This window comes from Taudactylus pleione, unplaced genomic scaffold, assembly GCF_031769625.1.
Source record: "Taudactylus pleione unplaced genomic scaffold, aTauple2 ptg000276l, whole genome shotgun sequence".
Taxonomy (NCBI): domain Eukaryota; kingdom Metazoa; phylum Chordata; class Amphibia; order Anura; family Myobatrachidae; genus Taudactylus; species Taudactylus pleione.
This window is the reverse complement of record NW_028284678.1, coordinates 15,178,433-15,200,962: the sequence shown is the minus strand read 5'-3', so window position 1 is coordinate 15,200,962 and position 22,530 is coordinate 15,178,433. Positions and strand designations below refer to the sequence as shown.

Below are 22,530 nucleotides of genomic sequence, written 5' to 3'. Positions count from 1 at the left end.
AAGTGGGACGGAGGAGAAGGAGGCCCGACAGTTCCGGGAGAGGGTCTGGGAAGGCTGGGGAGGAGTGGGGTATAGGGGAAATATTTGGGGTGGAGTGTTGGCTGGGGGTTGGGGATAGTGGCCGGGAACGCCGTCTGGCCGGACGGTGACGGCGTAGTCTTGGCTGTCCTCCTAAAATATGTCAAACAAATTGAGGTTAGTTTCTGGGCAAATCCGGGGCACAAATTAATTAAAAAAAAACAGCCACAAAAAACATGCAAAAAGGAGTAGAATGAAAAAAACAGAAATAGAGGGAAAACAAGCACACGCAGATATGAGGACAAATAATTAATAGGCCAGACAGGAAAACATGCACACGCAGATATGAGGACAAATAATTAATAGGACAGACAGGAAAACATGCACACGCAGATATGAGGACAAACAATTAATAGGATAGACAGGAAAACATGCACACGCAGTTTGCCCCACAAACACAAACATGAAAACCACAATACATAACACTTACTTTCAACGATCTGCATGCGAAAGCATGCCAGCAAGCGGGGCGTTCGCCGTTGCAGGTCTGACCACCTGCGCTCAAGCTGCCCGATGTTGCGGCGTGAACCCATCGACCGCAGGCGGGACCGTGCCTCCGCATACGCGGAGCGCTTCTGCCGGTTGGTGATGGGTGGAGGCTGGCTGGTGATCCGCCTATCCATCACCTCCGTAAGCACCAGCAGCTCGCGCCTGGTGAATGCGGAGGCTCTCATGATGGCAATGGAGTTTTTCATACAAAACATTTTTGATAAAGTGTGGCCAAAATTTCTGATTGGCTAATGTATTTTGGAAATTAACAGGAGCAAGTTTATTGGTTAGTGTATGAGTCATGTGTTCAACAGGGCCAGAAATCTCTGGAGAGTTATGATAGGCTTGATGCAGTGACATGCGTTTGCAAATTTAAATAAAGAAATGAACCCCGGAAAATATGCGGGGATCCACAGCAATAGAACAATTGTTTAATTGTGGTTCACATGTTTTTTGAACAATAAAAGCGAATGTTCCATCCGTACGTATTCTGCGGGTAAACACAAACACGGACAAGAGTAAAGTTTCTTGCATTGTGTTGAAAAAAAAAAAAAAATTAAGCTAATTGATACATTGATTGGCATGATACGATTGATGGAGGTAGGCTGAATAAAGGAGCAGGTAATCGACATCTGACAAGGCCACTTCCGGTTTCACTTGTGCGTGCGTTCCCTTCAAGCCATTTCGGGGATGTACGCTCGCTATTTCGCACGCTCGTTAGTTAGAGGAGGGGTCGCCTGAGTTTAGGGAGGAATTTTAGATGCGAACGAAAATATGAGCGAGCCATTGAATTTAAATATTTTTGTACGTACGCCTAACGTACGTGCGCCCGCTTGCGAGTGGGTCTGAATGAGGGCCATAGTATTTATCTAAGGCACATACTGTAGATTGCAAGTCTGCCAAAATGGGAGTTTTGGCAGGATTTATGGCATCTGCCTATTTAAGTCCCCTCTGAGTGATGGCTATCACCAGCTATCTCCGAGAGCTGCCGCTCTCTCAAGATGGCATTAGCTGGGGGTTCCCACACAGGGAAGATGGATTTATTGTCAAAATAAAGCAATTTTTTTTTTTCAGTTTGCATTTTTTTTGTGTGTATCTAGAACTGGAAGCCCAATGATCCTGCTGTTCCAGATCACACACGGGTGCCGGGAAGAGAGGTTACGCCTGCGCTGATTGATAACTGACTGACCTGGCGACTGACAACTCCTACTGCTGCCAGCTACAAATGCAGGGCTAGAATAAGATTTGTGGGGACCCTTGGGCAACAAATTTGTTGGGGGGCCCAACCAACAAAATAAAAAAATGATATACTGACGGACGGTGTTATTAATGAGTATAATGTGCACATACTCCCAGCACAACAAATGTGTTGAACACACTGTAGTGTCCCCAGTTCACATTATGCAACACAAAATCCCCAGTTCATATTATGCCACAGTTCCCCCCACACTGGTGATGCAGCTTTATGTGAGGCCCCCAGTGTGTGGGAAACCCCTGGGTAACCGCCCTGGCTGCCCTGTTGTTAATCCAGCACTGTCGGCTAGTGTCGGCTGGATTCTGAGCTTTGCTGTGATTTTTGTTTTTGATAAATTGACCAGAGATTTTATATTGCTGCCTGATAAGAGGGGTCTTGAAAATGGAGACAAAGTAGCTGCACAGTGATTTTACACCATCTACACAAGAGGAAATGGTTATATTATTGAGAATCTGGATGTGGTCTTTCTGTCTTTATCACTTTTCTATACACACTTGCTGGAGGAAAGATGTAAAGGTCACTAATTACTCATAGTAAGACACATAAACTTCCTATTGTTCTGATGTCAGCTTACATTTATACACCAGGTGAATAGAGAAAAAAAATATCTACAATACAGTGTGGCAGGGAGGCCATAGTGCCACAAGACAGAGGCAATACTTACCACTTGATTACCTGGGTGTAGCCTGGTTATCAGGCCCAGTCCAGGTTTTGCAGTGTGCTGGGGTTCCCAACCAAGCAATCAGCACCACCTATGAGCTGGGCTTATGGCTTTGCTGGAAGCAGAGCAAAGTGCTCCTGAAGCCGAACTAGCTGTCCAGGCGATAGGCTGGGGGTGGTGGTTAGCGTTAGGGTGCCAGGACATGCAAGGTTCACAGATCTTGTGCATGCTGTCTGTAAGCCACAGTGACAAACCTGGTACTGTTACTGCTTCATCTTGTATGATGTTTGTGACCTGCGGTAATACCAGACTTGATGCTTGTTGTGCAGTGGCTGCTAAGCTGAAGTGAATAAACGATCCACTGTTTTACCGTACTGCTGGACATGATTCTTCCCGCCTTGTGACAAAAGACAGAGACATATTGGCGGGGAAAGGGTCAGCTGTATTTAATTATTTATTGAAAGGCGGAAAAAGGTATGGTGGCCAAAAAAGAACAGCCCTACACACAGTGTTGGCATCTTGCCAAATAATCCACTAAAAGGTGTACATGGGACCAACTGCCAGCTCCAGGCTTAGATGGGGCCAACTGCCAGCCTATCACCAACAACACAAGGCTTAGATGGGGCCAACTGCCAGCCTATCACCAACAAAATAAGGCTTAGATGGGGCCAACTGCCAACCTATCACCAACAAAACAAGGCTTAGATGGGGCCAACTGCCATCCTATCACAAACAACACAAGGCTTAGATGGGGCCAACTGCCAGCCTATCACCAACAACTCATGGCTTAGATGGTGGCTAACTGCCAACCAATCACCAACAATTGAAGGCTTAGATAGTGGCTACCTGCCAGCCCACAGCCAACAATTTAAGGCTTAGATGGGGTCCAACTGCCAACCCATCGCCAACAATTCAAGGTATTCAAAAGCCCCTGCCAATTAAACACAAAAAGGCCCAGAAGGCCCAGTGGAGTTGCTGACCCTAAACTCATGTATTGTCGGGGAGAGCCCCTCAAGACCTACAATACAACAAGACAGCCACTGTTACCATTCTTGCTCACCAAACAAGGTTCTTAGGAAGGAACCGCTTTCGCCACCATACCAAACTAAAGCCACTCCTCTTACACCCTTGACCAGGTCATCAAAAAATAAAAACAGACCCTCCACAGTGAGATGACCCCACCTGTCTGGTAAAGATGGGAGCCCTTAAATTGAATAAAAGGGTGACAGACAACAACCAAGACTCTGTGCCCCACAACCAAGGACAGAATAAACCCACTTCCATGCCATGTTTTTTACTTTATACTTTGTTGACAATGCCACACACTCCTATGGTGATATTGGACCAAATCATATGACAAAAATGCCACATATCAGCCCCAAATCCGAGGAAGAGCTGAGTCAACAGATCACAACCACCAAAATGTATATTTACAATAAACAAAAAAAACACAAAAGACTGCATAGATTAAAACAGACAATCAAACAAGAAATGCCAATGCATACCCATGAAACCTAAAAACAACACACAAATCTAAGTTCAGGGAACAGAGTAAAATCCTCTGCAGAGAGGGACTTAGAAGCAAAAAAAAAAAAAAAGACTGAAACAATAACCCAGAATTAATTCCATCTGCACAAGAATCAAGAAGAAAACATAACCAATAAGTCAGTTAAAAAAAAAAAAAAAGTAACAACCCTCTAGATGGGATGAAATTGGTAAACATGACCCTCTCAGTGTTAAATATTGCTGCCTGTTGCAGATACTACATGCCTGAGACCCTGGGGAGGGGTTTACAGGTAAAGAAGAAGCTGGAGAGAAGGACACGCAGAGGCTGTCAGGGATGGGAAGACTGAGGGGTAAATTTACTAAGAATCAAGTCTGGTCCAAGATTGGCCGAGTTTAAACTTGATTTGCATCGCTGAAACTCAGATGATTTTTGGCAGCTGAAACTCATAAATTTACCAAGAATTGTGATTTGCTGAATCGTGTTTTTCGATGGTGTCTGTGATCGAGATTTCTCTGCCGAGTCTGACCGCAGCCAGACTCACCCGAACAAGCAGCCTGTACATATCAGTGAGATATGTGCAGGCTGTTTGTGTGTTTAAAAAATAATGAAAGGGTTAATTTGTTTTAAAAAAAAGACCTAGGCACTAGTACTCCCACTGTAATAACAATAGCAAAATAATGACATGACACACACACTGTTGAAAGTAAAAGTTTATTACATACTGTACCTAACAGACTCACAAATCCAACACTCAGCTACCTCCTGGCGTCGCATCTGTCCCCTTCTCCAGTAGGCTCCGCTGATTGGCTGTGACCCACATGCTGTTGCCTGTCAGCCATGTGAGCCACAGCCAATCAGTGGCCGCTAACTGTAGAGCAGCCTCTGATTGGCTGGCGGATGACAGAAACCAGCCGGACTCTGTCATTCACAGTGATGGTAACACATACTGTAAATCTTTTACATGTCCAAATTGGTCCACCTACCTCGTTTTTGTTTTGCCAAGTCCCGGGGAGCCTACTTTAGAAGGGGACAGATGCGATGCCAGGAGGTAGGTGAATATGTTTTTTTTTACTGGTAAATCGTGGGATTTCTGCTGGAGAAGGGGACAGAACATCTGGCAGAAGGTTAAGCAAAACTTACATATAAAAGAATGAAAATGAGCCCTATAAATCAGGCAGCCGTTTTCCAGATTCCCGATCTGACCAGAACCTCCGGTCGGAAATGCTGATTGATGGCAATCGATGAACGCCAATCCAGCGGGGAATCAAGGACATTTTTTATGTTAAAAATTCCCAATTTGCTGATCCTGATCATATTACGGTTTGGATTGGCAAATCAGGGAAATCCAACATATTGGATTTCAACGATGCCCCAACCCAGCGTCTAGGGATCAGGGAATTGCAGCAAACTGTCACTGATCTTTGGGGGCCTTTAGACAATCCCAGCCTCACATACCTGTTTTGGACAAGTGAATTAATGGTTTTAGATAACTTTACTTCACAAAAGTTTTCACAGGCCCCTACAGTATTAACCATAATGGTTACATTTGTACTGGCAACGTGCATGACATGCTTTAAGTAGCTTTTCACCCTTGTTAATCTCGAGGGGCCTGCATTCTGGGGTCCCCATAGTGTTTGTCGACATTCCAATTGTCAACAATACAACCACATACCCCTTTGTACAGTAGGTCTGAAGAATTTGGGAAGGGAAGGGACATTTTTTAGTAAACAGTCACATTTTTTTTCATTTTCTAAGAATAGGCCACCAGACCGGTTACCAGGTATTTCCTGTAATACTACCTTGAGACAATTACATTAGTGGAAATCGCAACCAAGTTGGTTTTACGTATCAGAATACTGTATTGCATTCACAGATATGCCGATAACATATATTTACATGTAAAGGAAAACTGAAGACAATTTATAATATAGTTACGCACATTAGACCTGATGAGTTGAACACATACTTACCTAATCTCCCCGAACAACTGGAAAACTCACAAATTTGGGAAAATCCCCCGGTCACTGCCCACGTACTCGTGAAATGGATGGGATAGGGAGCAAAATCACTCGAATCGCAGGCCTGAGGGTGTGTGGCCTAATGATGAGAAGCTCCCGGTTTCACCCCATCAACGGTCAGCTGCATCTCCTACCCAGGCTTCTCCCAGAGAAATGAAATGTAGGCAAACAGGGCCGGCTCCAGGGGTCGTAGCACCCTGTGCCGGCCCTCTTCACTGCGCCCTAGCTTTGCCGCGTGCGAACAAAAATGGGGGCATGGTCTAATTACCATAGGCAAGACCCCCTGTGTGATGTTATTAGGAGGCGTGCCCGCCTCCAAATATCGTCAGGCTGGGGGGGGAGGCCTCACTTCCCCCAGGCCCTCTCCCGTCACTGAATGGATGTCGCGCGCATGCGCGCAGCATCCATTCAGAGTCTCCGGGGTCCCACAGCTGTGGTGGCGGGGGTCCCCAACCTCCCGATTTGACCACCCGCAGGCCACTTAGGCCCACGGGTGGAACAGCGGGACAGTACTGTCCTGCTGAAATCGGGATGTTGGGGGAGGGGTGCGCCTTCTATGGGTGGCACCCCTGTTTGTCCGCACTGGTTGAACACCCCTAGAGCCGGCCCTGTAGGCAAATATGGTTAAATGTACGCTCACTTGGGAAGAGTAAAGAGTATCTTGTGTGTTTTCATATTGCACATGCTCCGGAGCTGCACGGACGTGCAATGTAGACGGCCAATGTAGAGTCATACACATTTGTATTGCATCTCCACTTAGGACTGAAGAGCAGTAACTGGATTGTAATGGGATGCTCCCATATAAGCAAAGATCAGTGAGGGCTATGCAGATTGTACAAAAGCGTAAATACACCTGTTTCCAGACGCATCATTTGCACCAAGTATAGACTGGTGCAGGTTTGCGTTAATGATAACGACAAGTAGCAACCAGATGTACGGCTAGGAGTTGGTGGACCGTAAAGATGAGTACAACTCTCCATATGGGCGAATATATACACATTTATTTTCCATGCACGCGATACAGAAGCATCTACAGCCTATTTGTGTTCAACTCAGCATAAGGTCAATTGTGACAGGAATAAACTCAAAGGTAGCAGGCTTTAGGTCAATGACTTGTGTTTAGGCGCAAAACACAGGTCTCCGCCAGCTACCATCCAGGGTCCGACCTCACATTCCTGGCCCTGACTGTAGAATGGGCAGCGATAACGCTTACCACTTTCACTTTAGTGGTTACATAGAAATTCACAAATCTTGTACTGCTGAGGTTCCCTTAGCAGCAAGTCTGTGTTCTCTCTCTCTCTCTCTGCTGGGTGTAGTCACACACCTATTAACAATTGTTAGGACACCTCCCACATGCCATGGTATGACCGTGCTGGAAAATAGCTCCACTTCATTGATTTTGCATAGTAATATGTAAAAGGGAATCGGTATGTAATGCCGCCAGATCAAACACCGACAGCGGTAGCCAGACGGGTCGGAAACCATCAGGTAAGAACCCTAACCCTCCCCTCTCCCCCCTTAACCCTCCCTTAGGGGTGCCTAACCCTAACCTCCTCCCGTTAGTGCCTAAACCTAAACCCCCCTCCCCGATGTTGGGAGTGATGGCGCGACAGCAGGGGCCATGCTGCATTCGCAAGCATGCACCCACTGACGATATTGCCCATCGGACCTACTTAGCAGGTACACACTGCCCGATGTGGACGATATGTCATCCAATCTGCTGGATCGGATGTCATATCATCTAGTGTGTACCCGGCTTAAGGGGACTAGCAGTCATTACGTGAGGCAATTTTATTGATGGGGCCCCCACAACTTAGTTGCCCCGGGGCCCCCACAAGCCTTAATCCGGCCCTGGTGATAGAAGACAAACAAAAGTCAATACAATAAGGTATTAATCCCTCTTTGGGTAAGTACAGTACTGTACAGCCGTACAGCACTGTGACGCTCCAATAATACAGTGACAGTCTTGTGCACATGCAGGTCCTTTTGTAAAGCCATGTAAGTTTGCACCTGCAGTCTAGACAACCTAACCTTTACATTTGGAGAATAATATTTACTCGGGCCAAATGTAATAGGGTGAGAGTTTAGAAAATGTGAGAGTTTAGTAGTAAAACTCTCACACTTGTGCATTGATCGAGTTGTATTTTCAAAACAGGAAACACCTGGATGAGAGTTTAAATCTCGAGAGTTTTTTGAGTCTGAAAAACATTCAAGTTTGCCTGTTCTGTGACTTTATTACATTGGCTGAGTTTAAAAATGTGACAGTTTTCTCTCACACTTTCTAAACTCTCACCCTATTACATTTGGCCCATGATGTTTTACAGACATATGACTCATGCACAATAACACACAGCTAAGAGACAGCACATAGCAATTAACCATTTAACTGCATATCAAGATGCATGGGGGACCAACACCAAAAATAAAAGCCATGAAATTAGCATGCTGGACCTCCATGCCTCAAAAGGCAACGCTGCAGAAAAAAACATTTACTTTTAATCATTAATATTGCATCCTCTTCAGAGGAACAAGTGTTTTTATAAACTCACTAATACCCCTTTTACACCAGAGCTAAAACCCGGGTTATTGCAGGGATAACCCGGGTAGCCCTTGGTGTAAAAGGGTACAGGGTTAGATTCTCGGGTGGAGTGACCCAGCAATCCAACCCAGGTAACTTGCAGGGTTTAACCAGGGAATGACTTGTGAAACCCTGCAGTGTAAACTGCGCGATCCGGGTCATGATGACCTGGAGCATGCCGCATGCCGGCCGATTGGCCATTGTTAAGACACAGGGATAGGTTGTTTTTTGTTAAGGGGGGAGTGGTTACTGGGCTTATGGGTAATGTAGGTTAGTCAGCCTCTTTGATTCTGATCTCACACCCTCCCTTTCCTATTGTGTCTTGTGTCGGCTTTATTTCATGGCAGGGAAAGACCGGCAATCTGTAAAGCGTCCATATTACTGCAGTAGGAGCGGTGTACACCCCTTCATGCACGGGTCAGGCTGATTTCACCCTAGTGGGGTCAGCGGCGCCTCTCATCTGGGTGGGCCGAAATGGTGCATCGGTATGGGTGTTGGATACCGTCTCACTTGCTATAAAGGGAGAGTGGCCCTTGCAAGTATTTTATCTCTCACTTACCATTAATTGGGATATTGTCCCTGGTAAGTTGTGTGACATATTTTGCCTAAGTCAAGCTGGCGCCGGTAGTTTGCCGTTCTTTCCTCTGCCACCATACTCATTATTGTAAATAAATAAAGCTGACCTGTTATTTTTGAACGGCATTAACTTGGCCTGTTTCTTTATTTTTTGAGAAAATGTGGTTTGAAAGAACTTATGGTTACATCCATCATCTGACAATAAAGAGTTTAGTATACTATGTATGAGTAAGGTTGTATACTAGGTATGTGTATTCTATGTATAGGTTCTGTATACTATGTATATATACACTGTATAAATAAGTATTAGTATGTATACTAGGTATGTGCATTCTATGTATATATGTATACTATGTATATGTATGTGTAAGGTTGTATACTAGGTATGTGTATTCTATGTATATGTAATGTAGTCTATTATAGTTATGTATATTATATATTCTGTTATAGCTATGCATACTATAATATATGTACTGTACACTATTTATGTATGCATAATATTAAAGATATATATACTATGTATAAGTATTATAATAAATTTATGTATACTGTGTGAATGCGTACTAGGTCTATATATTCATTGTATAGTTAGTTATGTATATGTAAACTGTATACATATGCATATTATGTACATTTATTCTATGTATAGAAATGTATATGTACACTTTTTACTTATGCATACAATGTTTACTATGTATATATACACTGTGTATATGTATATGTGTCTGTATGCATACTATATATATATATGTATAGGTATGTATATGTACACTGTATTTGTATGTATACTTTGCATATACAGTATATTATTTTTATAGGTATGTATATGTATTCTTCATACTATGTACACTAGTGGCCAAAATTGCGGACACATTTTGAAATTTGAATGTTTATCAACTTTGAATGCTTATAAAAACTGTTTCACTTCACGCAGTGCAATGATTCATATATCAAATGAAAGGAAATTTAATGCTGAATTCAACACAATAAACAGACATCAAATATTTGCATTACAAAGGGAAGTTATGCCGTAAAAACAACACTTAGGGTGAAAATCCCTGTGTACTTATGATGTTACTGTCTTATCAGTATTTCGTTGGGTATCCTTTATTTTTCAAGACCGCAGCACAGTGACGTGATCCAGGATTGTGGTGTTAAGTGAAAATGGTCTGTCGTATGCAGCAATTGCGAGAGAAATTGGTGGGAATGTGACAACATCAGGAGTACGAAAGTTTTGTTTACGCTGTCAGGAAACACAATCTATACAAAACAAAGAAGGAAAAGGCCGGAAAAAGTGCAGAACAGCTGTTGATGATAGGAGAATAAAATTAATTTGCGTCATGGACAGATGGATGTCATTTGTGGCCATTAGCAGTGACCTGAGTACAACTGGTGGTTTTGTCAGTGCAAGAACGGTACGGAGAAGAATAACGGAGCTTGGACTAAAAGGTAGGATTCCCCGAAAAAAGCCATTGCTGAATAAAAAGCAGCAGCAGCAGAAACAAATATGAATACAGTGGGCAAAAGAACACATTGCATAGACAGAAGGTCAGTGGAAACAAGTGATATGGAATGACGAAACTAAGATATCGATATTTGGTAGTGATGGGAGAAAATGTGTGAGACGTCGCATCGGGGAAGAGGTACATCCAGACTTTATTCAAGCGACAACAAAGAATCCTGCAAGTGTTATGATCTTGGCATGTGTGACAGCAGATGCTGTAGGCCGCCTTTATGTCATAGATGGCACACTGAACAGCAGAAAGTACATTGACACCATCCTACAACCAAAACTTCTACCTTCTATCAGAGATCTTTTTCCAGATAATGCCCCATTTTTTTCCTGCAGGATTCAGCTCCCTACCACATTGCACGGACATGCAAACAGTGGTTCACGGAGAATGACATACAGATGCTGGGATGACCAGGAAACAGCCCAGACCTGAACCCCATAGAACATTTGTGGTTCTGTTTGAAAAAACTGGTACATCTGAGGCGTCCATCCAATAAAAGACAATTAATTGAGGCTATAATTGTCTCATGGCACCACATAATAAAGAAGGAAGAGCTCCAAACATTGGTTGGCTCAATGACACATCGCTGTGCTGCTGTCTTGAAAAATAAAGGATACCCAACGAATTACTGATAGGACAGTAACATCATAAGTACACAGGGATTTTCACCCTAAGTGTTGTTTTCACTGCATAACTTCCCTTGTAATGCAAATATTTGACCTCTGTTTATTGTGTTGAATTCAGCATTAAATTTCCTTTCATTTGATATATGAATCATTGCACTGCGTGAAGTGAAACAGTTTTTATAAGCATTCAAAGTTGATAAACATTCAAATTTCAAAATGTGTCCGCAATTTTGGCCACTAGTGTACATAGTATGAAGAATACATATACATACCTATAAAAATAATATACTGTATATGCAAAGTATACATACAAATACAGTGTACATATACATACCTATACATATATATAGTATGCATACAGACACATATACATATACATTTACATAAGCATTCGAAGTTGAAAAACATTCAAATTTCAAAAAGTGTCCGCAATTTTGTCCACCACTGTATATGTATTCTATACCTGGCAATAAATAAATATATATTCGCCGTATTCCGAGAGACATCTCTACTGCGCATGCAGAAGTCACTAGGACAATGGCTGCCACCATTTTCCCTGTGATTTTTGCTACTCTGCAGCACCGGCCCAGTTGGTGGTGCAGGATCCCTCTTGAACCAGGTGCCCATTTACAACCCACCATGCACCCATTATATACCCCTACTGGTGTGTGACCGCTTATTGGGCATCAATTATACCCCTGTTACACCAAATTCCTGGGTCACTGATCATGGATTTCAAGCCGCATCACAACGCCTTGAAACCCGTTTATACCGCAGGCTGAAACCGAGTTATTGCCAGTGCTTCTCTTCTGCCAGCGCTGGGAGATGACATCATCTCTAAGCGCATGTAAGCCGACCGTTCCCATGCTGTAAATGGGACTCAGGTCGGATGACCCGGGTCACCTGTTAACACTGCCCCATAAGCCTGGTCCAACCCTGCTCGCTACCTGGGTTGGATTGCCGGGTTACTGGACCCGGGTTATTTTCCAGGGACCCTTTTACACTGAACCGTATCCCGGGTTGACATGCCAATAACCCGGATTATTTGGCCTGTGTAAAAAAAAAGTGTATAACAAAGCACACTAGAGACCTGATTTAGAACCTACTAAGTGTGTCAGGCATCTTAATGGCATTGATTCGATTTTCTGCTATATCTGTAAGGGCATGCTGCAATTTGTAGTTCCAGGCTGCCAACCTCTTCAATGAGGGATTTTTAATTTTTTTTTAGAAAAATCTACTGTCAAGCACAATCTTAAATTGAGTAGTGTGTGCAAACTGCATTCATTATCCCAGGCTGCAGAATGTCAGTCATTGCTCTGCTTCCAATCAGAGTGCTGCTCAGAAATAGGGGAGGGGACACATGAGGAAATATTACTCAGTGTAAAGAAGATAGTGACAAGACACCAAGCTGGATCTTCTCACACCGGTAAGTGTGTGTGTGTGTGTATGTGTGTGTGTGTGTGTGTGTGCCTAACGTGTACCGTGTCTAGGAAACAATCACAGCTTCATTGATCAGTGATTTTCCTACCAAACCCGTAACTATTTGATATTTAGATATTAAGAGTACTCTTTACAATAAGATGCTGTGTTGAACGATCGATAGTTGTATCAGTGCTTTGTAAGAAAGAAAGAAAGATGGGTCACACCATAGCTGATTATTTTATGTGTTCTGTCTAAGCATGATGCCAAATAATATGCACTTTGTACCGTGTGACGATAAATATCATCGGATTGCATTGAATTTAGTATTTAATTGTTACAATGTTTCTTCTTTGTTACTATGTTTAGTCTGTTTTTCCCTACTGGTATCAGTGTTCCTATTGTTCCCATGAAATATGGCAAACAAACTTTATGGTCAGTACAAGTGCAAACACTTACGGCCACCTGTTCAAATGGCAGTGCCTATCTGTATTTCCAGCATCTGTATTCTCTCAGTGATTGGGAGTTTGCATGCCGTCTTACCGCCTGGCATACTACAAAACCCAGCAATACCCTTGCGCTCCAGGCTGCACCATATAGTGTATTTACCTGTTATATTCCTCTGCCTCTATGCTACTTGTTGTTCTACTGATTAATAAACCTAAGGCCTGGTTGAGCTGCACCACGCGTGGACTAACCGCCACTAGCACCATTGTACTGCACAACACATTTAACACCATTATACACTCTCACTAAGGGCCGTATTCAATTGCCGTTCCCGGCGAAAAGTTTTCGCTGATGACGTCATTTTGCCTGTCGGAAACTTTCCGCCCAATTCCATTGCAATGAATTTTCGCCTAGGCGGAAAGTCAATGCATTCAGATAGGCGGAAAAGATTTACCTCTGAAAGGAGGCGGAAAAAGTGCAGTTTCAGGGTTTTGGGGTGCAAAGTTGCGGGAACCCCCGTGCAGTGTTAGGACAGTCCCTCAAAGGTAAACTTCATTAAAAAATAATGTAAAAAAACCCATTTGAACTCCCCCAAAAAGTACTTTCGTTTTGGGGGTGAAAAAGTGTAAAGTTGGGAGACAAACACAAAAACTAGCGAAATAGACTCCAGGGGGTCCCCAAGTATACTCTGGGTGTTTTTTTCTTTGCAGGTGTTTGCAGCAGGTGGTTTTTCCATGTTTTTTAAAACTTCAATTTAGCAACTTTTAAATATGCTAGCCCCCATTTTCAGCTACCCCAAATTTACTGGGACTAGTTATTTTGAAGAAAAAATATTGCTAAATGCTATTCTTCACCCCATAAGCAAATACACTAAATAGCACCTATTGAGACCATTTAAGTACCCCAGATATCTTCAGCAGGGCTATTCGGGGGTATCCATAGTGATCCTCCATGTCAGTGCATCTTTTGGGGGGTGTCAGGCTGGTTTCCCCAAATCTGACAGGACTTTTCGCAGATCTAAGTTTCGCCGGCACGCGTTCTCGTGTCCTTTGCAATTGAATAGGGCGAATCGCGGGGACGAGCACCATACTTTTCCAGAGCCAAAACTGGTGATGACAGTGAAAAGTCCGGCATGCGAAAAGTCTGGGACTTTTTGCCGGCAATTGAATACGGACCTTAGTGTATTGTCTTCCTGCTGGATAAATACATTTAACAACCAGTGTCCTTCACAGGCACATCCCCCTGCATCCTGCTAATAGGTTATGGACTGTGGACATGGTTCAGTAGCCTCATGCTAATAGGTTACGGACCCCAGTGTCCTATGTAATCTCTTGGCAATTTGACTGGTAATCCTGCACCTTTTCCAGAAGGGCTGTATATTTACTCTATTACAAGCACTTCATGTCACCCTTCCTTTAATTGTTTAATAACAGATCTGCACTGTAGAACAGGATCAATGACAAGCCTTCAAGTTTTGCTGCACCTTTGTCATCTGCTTCTTTTGGGTATGTCTTTAAACTTAAACCTTCCTATATGTATCATTTACTTTCTTTTTAAAACAAAAACATTATTTGGGAAGCAAGCTGGAAGCCGACGGACGTAATCCCGACCGCCGGCTTCCCGAAAGTCTATTCCCAGCAAGTGTCTAATGACAGGCGTCAAATCCCAACGCCTCTCATTAGACCTACGCCGGGAGCCCGACACCTGGCATACCGATAGAAGGTAAGCCAGGCACCGGGCGCGGACAGCCGTGGGGGGGAGGGTTAGGTTAGGGGCTCCCGGGGGGCTTAGGGTTAGGCACCCCCGGGGGGAGGTTAGGGTTAGACACCCCCCTCGGGAGACTTAGGGTTAGTCTGCGCGGGGGTTAGTCTGTGGGGAAGGGGGGGTTAGGTTTTGGCACTTAGAGGGGGGATTAGAGTTAGGCACTTGGGGGGGACATTAGGGTTAGGCACCCCTAAAGGAGGGTTAGGATTAGGGGATAGAATTAGGTTAGTTTATACTTACCTTTGGACATTCGGGATCCTCACCACTGCCGGGCTTCCGATGTCGGGATTTGAACATGTGGCCGGCGGTAAATCCTACTGATTCCCAATATTTCCCCCCTCCCTTTCCTTCTGCTTTTGCACAGGGTCAGCTATCCTACAGCCTCCGATGAACCTCAGACTCTCTTCTAACAATTTTCAGCATCTCCTGACCTGGGAGGAACTGAATAATGAATCTCTTATCTACTATTGCGTGGAATATTCTAAAGACTTGTACGTGCATAGAGTATCAAATGAGTTTACATGCACCTTGCCGAGCTAAAGAGAAATCCTTTGCCATTACTTGCATACTCTCCTAGAATGGCAAGGAGACTCCGGGAAATCGTGTTGTGCTCCCGGCCACCACATGTGCAAAATCACACCCTCACCACCACAGCCGCTCGCTTACCCAGTGAAAGTGGGCAGACTGGGGGAGGGGGAGGAGATGATGCCATTCCCTCTGCTTTACAATTTTGGTAATCTTGGTATTGTATAGCAGAGGGTGGAGCCGCGATGATGACATGTCCCACGTATTGCCCACCATTGCCACAACACCGACCTGGCTAACCCCTCCCAGAGGGGACAGCCAGAAAGTCAGCAAGTATGCGTGTAAGTCAGAGTTGTTGCAGAATTATGATTTAAATGTATTTACCACTACTGATGTCAACCCCCTCCATTCCCAATTTATGTTTAGCTTGTTAGAAATGCATTATGGGGACTTTTGACCTTTAAATTACACAAAGCCATCACTAATAAACAAGGAAGGCAGCCATTTTGAAAAAAAAAAAAAGGATAATTTTCCACAAATGGTATCACTGGTGCCTAGTAAACTGAAAGTGAAAGTTGGTCTACCCCAAGCCACAAGATGGCGGCTTCCACTGCATGTAGTAACTTTAAAAACAAAAGGATTGACATGTTAGCTTTCTTCTCATGCAATGCCAGTCGTAATGTTATTCAGCAGCAATATATAATAAACTGTAGTTTGCAGGAATCTATTATCTGCAAACTTTATTTGTTCTAGGGAACAGGCTTGCCACCTAGTAACAGTAGACGCGTACAGGCAGCTAGCCTCCTGGCGATCCACTGCCAGCAGTTAAAGTGATATTCTGTAATTACTTCCCTGCTGACCAGATAGCAAGGGGTATATTTAGTAAAGTGTGGGTTTTTAGAAATTGAGATGTTGCCCATAGCAACCAATCATATTCTAGCTATTATCTTCTAGAACAGGGGTGGGGAACCTTTTTTCTGCCGAGGGCCATTTTGATATAAATAACATTATTCGCGGCCAGGTGCAGACCACACCCGTCATGTGATGTCACGGGGCATGGCCACAATCACCAGTGATTACAGCAATGCCCAGAGTATCCTGAGGATGCCCCGGGGAGCTGTAAGGGCAGTGGTGTGACTGTCTGGAGCATCCTAAGGACGCTCCAGGTGGCACTGCTGCATAGATTCTGGCTGCAGGGTGACATTCTAGGCACCCTGCTGGCCAAATGAGGCTAGCAGAAAAAAGCTCAGAGGGCCAGACCAAATTATTCCGTATAAGGCCCCCGGGCCTGAGGTTCCCCATCCCTGTTCTAGAAGGTGCTAGATAAATGTTAAGTAGAATCTGTTTGGTTGCTACGGCCAACATCTCCACTTCTAAAAACCCTGCACTTTAGTAAATACCCGCTTCTGAAGATTAAATCTGATTAAAGGCAAATTTAGGCCAAACTGAATAGTTTTCAATAGCCAGGTAATCTGGGCCCATTTGCAAAAGGAATGTGACAGAATTATATGGGGAGGAGGAGTACTCACAGGCCGTCCTTCCTATGTCTGGATTGGATCAAGAGCTGGGGGGATTTGTCCCGCATTCTGCAGAATTGTATGTGAATCCTCCTCTCTGAGATCTGCTGTTGCTGCAGAAGTTTTGGGTCAGGCCCTCGCTTCTCTGGCTGCTCAACCTGCTGGGAGAGAGGTTTTTTTTCTTGGCCTCATGAATTTTAGGCTTGAGGTCGGCAAAGGACTTCCTAGATTTATAATGGAAAAGGAACTAATTAATAAACTCAGGGCCAAATACGTGTTCATCTGAAATGTGTAAAATCAATATCTTCTAAAGGAGCCCATCGCTGTGATGTGCTGGGAGTGACGGCATCAGTGGTCTCTTCACTCCTGTGCCAGGGCTCCTGCACATGCGTGGTCTACAGACCAAACATGCCTGGCGGCCATTGCTGGGGGGAGGTACCTACAGTACGGAACCCTCTCCCAGTAATTTTTAGCCCATAGGCTATAGCTGCTTACGCAACCTATGGGGATTGCGGCTGCTGGCGCATATGGTGGGGCCGCAGCAGATATCGGAGATATTTACTGCGATACCTCTATAATACATTCAGGGGATACTAAATATTTGTGGGTATCCTCCAAAAACGGGTGTTTTCGAGGGATATGCCTCAAATATTTAATGATACATAGACCCCCATAGTCTCCAAAATTAGATCAGCTTGACCCTGTCTGTCCCTATGACAGTCCTGCAACCTAATAGGTATTTTCCTTGAAGTCTCGGTCTTACATTATATTATGTGATTCCCATTTCAGGTACATTATTCCTGTTGTGTTCCCTGTTTACTTCATATCTTTGTCTCTTTTTATAACAGCAGTGTATTTAAACCAGTCACGGATTGCTGCAATATTACAACTACGCTCTGTGACCTGACAAAGTATTACACAGACATTGCTGGAAGCTACAGAACAAGTGTCCACAGCTTTACTTACAATGATGTATCAAACAAATCACACTTACCTGGGCTGACTCCATTTGAGAATAGTAAGTGGAACTGTGCATGTATTGTAACAGTCTTTGTAATAAAAGCTAACAAAGTCAGTTGCTGATAAATGCTGTGTATACTAGTCTCCAGAATGGGACTCTGCTGTATATACTAGCCACCAAAATTTGGCTCGGCTGTGTATACTAGCCACCAAAATGGGGCTCTGCTCTGTATATTGGCTACCAGAATGGGACTCTGCTGTGTATACTAGCCACCAGCATTGGACTCTGCTGTGTATACTAGCCACCAAAATGGGGCTCTGCTGTGTATACTAGCCACCAAAATGGTGCTCTGCTGTGTATATTGGCTACCAGAATGGGGCTTTGCTGTGTATACTAGTCACCAGCATTGGACTCTGCTGTGTATACTAGCCATCAAAATTTGGCTCGGCTGTGTATACTAGCCACCAAAATGGGGCTCTGCTCTGTATATTGGCTACCAGAATGGGACTCTGCTGTGTATACTAGCCACCAGCATTGGACTCTGCTGTGTATACTAGCCACCAAAATGGGGCTCTGCTGTGTATACTAGCCACCAAAATGGTGCTCTGCTGTGTATATTGGCTACCAGAATGGGGCTTTGCTGTGTATACTAGTCACCAGCATTGGACTCTGCTGTGTATACTAGCCATCAAAATGGGGCTCTGCTGTGTATACTAGCCACCATAATTGGAATCTGCTGTGTAGACTAGTCACCAGCATTGGACTCTGCTGTGTATGCTAGACACCAGAATGGGTCTCTGCTGAGTATACTAGCCACCAAAATGGGTCTCTGCTGTGTATAGTAGCCACCATAATTGGAGTCTGCTGTGTATACTAGCCACCAGAATGGGGCTCTGCTGTGTAGACTAGTCACCAGCATTGGACTCTGCTGTGTATGCTAGACACCAGAATGGGTCTCTGCTGAGTATACTAGCCACCAAAATGGGTCTCTGCTGTGTATAGTAGCCACCATAATTGGAGTCTGCTGTGTATACTAGCCACCAGATTGGGGCTCTGCTGTGTATACTAGCCACTAGAATGGGGCTCTGCTGTGTACTGTATACTAGCCACCAAAATGGGGCTCTACTGTGTATACTAGCCACCAGAATGGGGCTCTGCTGTGTAGACTAGTGAAAAAAAATATGTTCTACTGTGTATATTAGTCACCAGAATTATGATGTTCTGTTGTGTATACTAGTCCAGTCCTCTATGCCTTTTGCTGTGTATACCAATCACCATATGTGTCTCAGCTTAACTTACTGATCACCAGGGTGTTTTACATGTATATATATATATATATATATATATATATATATATACACACAGTCAGGTGCATACATATTGGGACATTGGCAGAATTTTCATATTTTGGCCCGTATTCACCACCACAATGGCTTTGAAATGAAACAAACAAGATGTGCTTTAACTGCAGACTTTCAGATTTAATTTGAGGGTAATTACATCCAAATCAGGTGAACGGTGTAGGAATTACAACGGTTTCTATATGTGCCTCCCACTTTTTTAGGGGCCAAAAGTCATGGAACTATCAACTCAAAAGCTATTTCATGGACAAGTGTGGGCTATTCCCTCGTTATTTCATTATCAATTAAGCAGGTAAAAGGTCTGGAGTTGATTCTAGGTGTGACATTTGCATTTGGAATCAGTTGCTGTCGACTCTCAATATGAGATCCAATGAGCTGTCACTATCAATGAAGCAAGCCATCATTAGGATGAAAAATCAAAACAAACCCATCAGAGAGATAGCAAAAACATTAGGTGGGGCCAAATCAACTATTTGGAACATTCTTAAAAATAAAGACCGCACCAGAAAGCTCAGCAACACCAAAAGACCCGGAAGACCACGGAAAACAACTTTGGTGTATGACAGAAGAATTATTTCCCTGGTGAAGAAAAACCCCCTCACAATAGTTGGCCAAATAAAGAACATTCTCCAGGAGGTACGTGTATATGTGTCAAAGTCAACAATCAAGAGAAGACTTCACAAGAGTGAATATAGAGGGTTCACCACAAGATGTAAACCATTGGTGAGCCTCAAAAACAGGAAGAACAGATTAGAGTTTGCCAAACAACATCTAAAAAAGCCATTACAGTTATGGAACAACATCCTATGGACAGATGAGACAAAGATCAACTTGTACCAGAGTGATGGGAAGAGAAGAGTATGGAGCAGGAAAGGAACTGCTCATGATCCAAAACATACTACCTCATCAGTGAAGCATGGTGGTGGTAGTGTCATGGCGTGGGCATGTATGGCTGCCAATGGAACTGGTTCCCTTGTATTTATTGATGATGTGACTGCTGACAAAGCAGCAGAATGAATTCTGAAGTGTTTCGGGCAATATTATATGCTCATATTCAGTCAAATGCTTCAGAACTCATTGGACGGCGCTTCACAGTGCAGATGGACAATGACCCGAAGCATACTGCAAAAGCAACCGAGTTTTTTAAGGCTAAAAAGTGGAATGTTATGCAATGGCCAAGTCAATCCCCTGACCTGAACCCGATTGAGCATGCATTTCACTTGATGAAGACAAAACTGAAGGGAAAATGCCGCAAGAACAAGCAGGAACTGAAGACATTTGCAGTAGAGGCCTGGCAGAGCATCACCAGGGATGAAACCCAGCGTCTGGTGATGTCTATGCGTTCCATACTTCAGGCTGTAATTGCCTGCAAAGGAATTGTAACAAAGGGGCCCATTTATTAAGGATCGCATTTTGCAATGCGATCAGGGCATGCAGTATCGCCCATGATTGCATTGCAAAATGCGATCATACCGGCCGAATGTATGAACCGGCACATGCACGGAGATGGGCTCCGAAAAGAGCCCGTCCCTGCGATGTGGCCGGAGCGCATTCTGGGCTGCTGCGCATGCGCAGTCCCGCGGACTGCACATGAGCGGCGCCCATTGCCGGCGGAGGGATCTGGAAGATCCCTCCGCCGGCTCAAATGCGGTAAGTGCCCATAGGACACAGCGGTTAACGCTACCTGCTGCGGTCCCTCCTTCATACATTCGGGGGATACTAGTATTTGAGGTAAACCCCCGAAAACAGGTGTTTTCGGGGAATTTACCTCAAATGATCTTTGATAAATGGGCCCCAAAGTATTAAAAAGTGAAAGTTAGATTTAGGATTGTTTAGTTTGTCCCATTACTTTTGTCCCCTTAAAAAGTGGGAGGCACATATAGAAACCATTGTAATTCCTACACCGTTCACCTAATTTGGATGTAATTACCCTCAAATTAAATCTGAAAGTCTGCAGTTAAAGCACATCTTGTTTGTTTCATTTCAAAGCCATTGTGGTGGTGAATAGAGGCCAAAATATGAAAATTCTGTCAATGGGCCTGATTCAGACCCACTCGCGAGCGGCTGTCCGCTCGCAAGTGGGTCGATGTTATGCACTGAGCATGCGCACGACAGAGGGAGCTCCGTTGTGCGCATGCGCAAGACGCGACGAGCGAAGGACTTTCCTTCGCTCGTTGTGTCTGATCAAAGGGGGCGTGCTGTCGATGTTGATTGACAGCACGCCCCCTTTGGTGGACGTGCCGGGGGCGTGCCTCCCTGACGGGGGCGTTCCTAAGGGAACGCCTACCGTCAGAAGCCGGCCCACTGACATCACTAGTGATGTCAGTGGGAGTGATTTTGGCTCTGATAGAGCCAAAATCACTCCGGGCCTTGCGGTTGAAAACCACAACCGCAGGCTCCGGCTCGCAGTTTCGGTGGTCGCGATGGTCAAGACCATCGCGGCCATCAAACTGCACGCTCGTATAGGCTGTGGGTGGTGACCCACAGCTATACGAGCGTCCAGGAGGACGCTCCATAGATATGGAGGACGGCCCTCATTCAGAGCGTGCGCTCTGCTCAGAGCGTACGGCTCTGAATGAGGGCCAATGTTCCAATATTTATGCACCTGACTGTATATATATATATATATATATATATATTATATATATATATATATATATATATTTGACCCTTTACCATGAAACATATTGGAAAATCTATTTTCTTGAAGGGGAGACACCAACTTCTTTAAAATAAAAGTGTTTTAGGATGAGGAAGCGATTTACATTGTTACAGAATTTCTGAAGGCAATATATCATGTGGTTGTTTTTGTTTTTTGAATCAACCCTGGAAACTTGATGTATCAGCAATATCGATCCTAATATCATGATGCTGGTGGCGCTTTTCTTACCCAGCCCCTGGCATCGTTTTCTCTACTGCGCATGTGTGCGTTTCAACTGAATATGTGTGACTGGCCCTGACTCCACCACTGCGCATGCACCAATGTAATATCCATCCCGGAGATGATCAATATCATTTAGCCTCTTTTTCTCCTATTAAATGCAGAGAAGCCAATCTCGTATCGATCCAAAAGATTGGTACGGATCCGGCACATGGCCATCCCTTAGGACAAGGTGTTTCATTGTTAGAATGGGCTTAGCTTAGCTAAAATAGTATATGTATGGGACAAAAAAAACAAAACATCACAGGCTCTGATGTATTTTTTTGTCCCCGTACAGATATACGGTACTGTGC

At 44.1% G+C, this 22,530-nt stretch overlaps 1 protein-coding gene across 2 annotated transcripts in view; it reads left to right on the top strand.

Annotated features, from left to right (window-relative positions):
• The first annotated feature begins 12,642 nt into the window (after positions 1 to 12,642).
• LOC148513622 (uncharacterized) overlaps positions 12,643 to 22,530 on the top strand; it is a 55,865-nt gene continuing 45,977 nt past the window's right edge. Inside the window, exons 1-4 of one of the 2 annotated variants that reach the window (XM_088481673.1) lie at positions 12,643 to 12,728; positions 14,602 to 14,673; positions 15,297 to 15,423; positions 17,823 to 17,992. In XM_088481673.1, coding sequence (XP_088337799.1) covers positions 14,625 to 14,673; positions 15,297 to 15,423; positions 17,823 to 17,992 — 346 coding nt within the window. In that variant the 5' untranslated portion in view covers positions 12,643 to 12,728; positions 14,602 to 14,624. The remainder of the gene's footprint in view (positions 12,729 to 14,601; positions 14,674 to 15,296; positions 15,424 to 17,822; positions 17,993 to 22,530) is intronic. The other variant, XM_088481674.1, reaches the window with a different exon arrangement.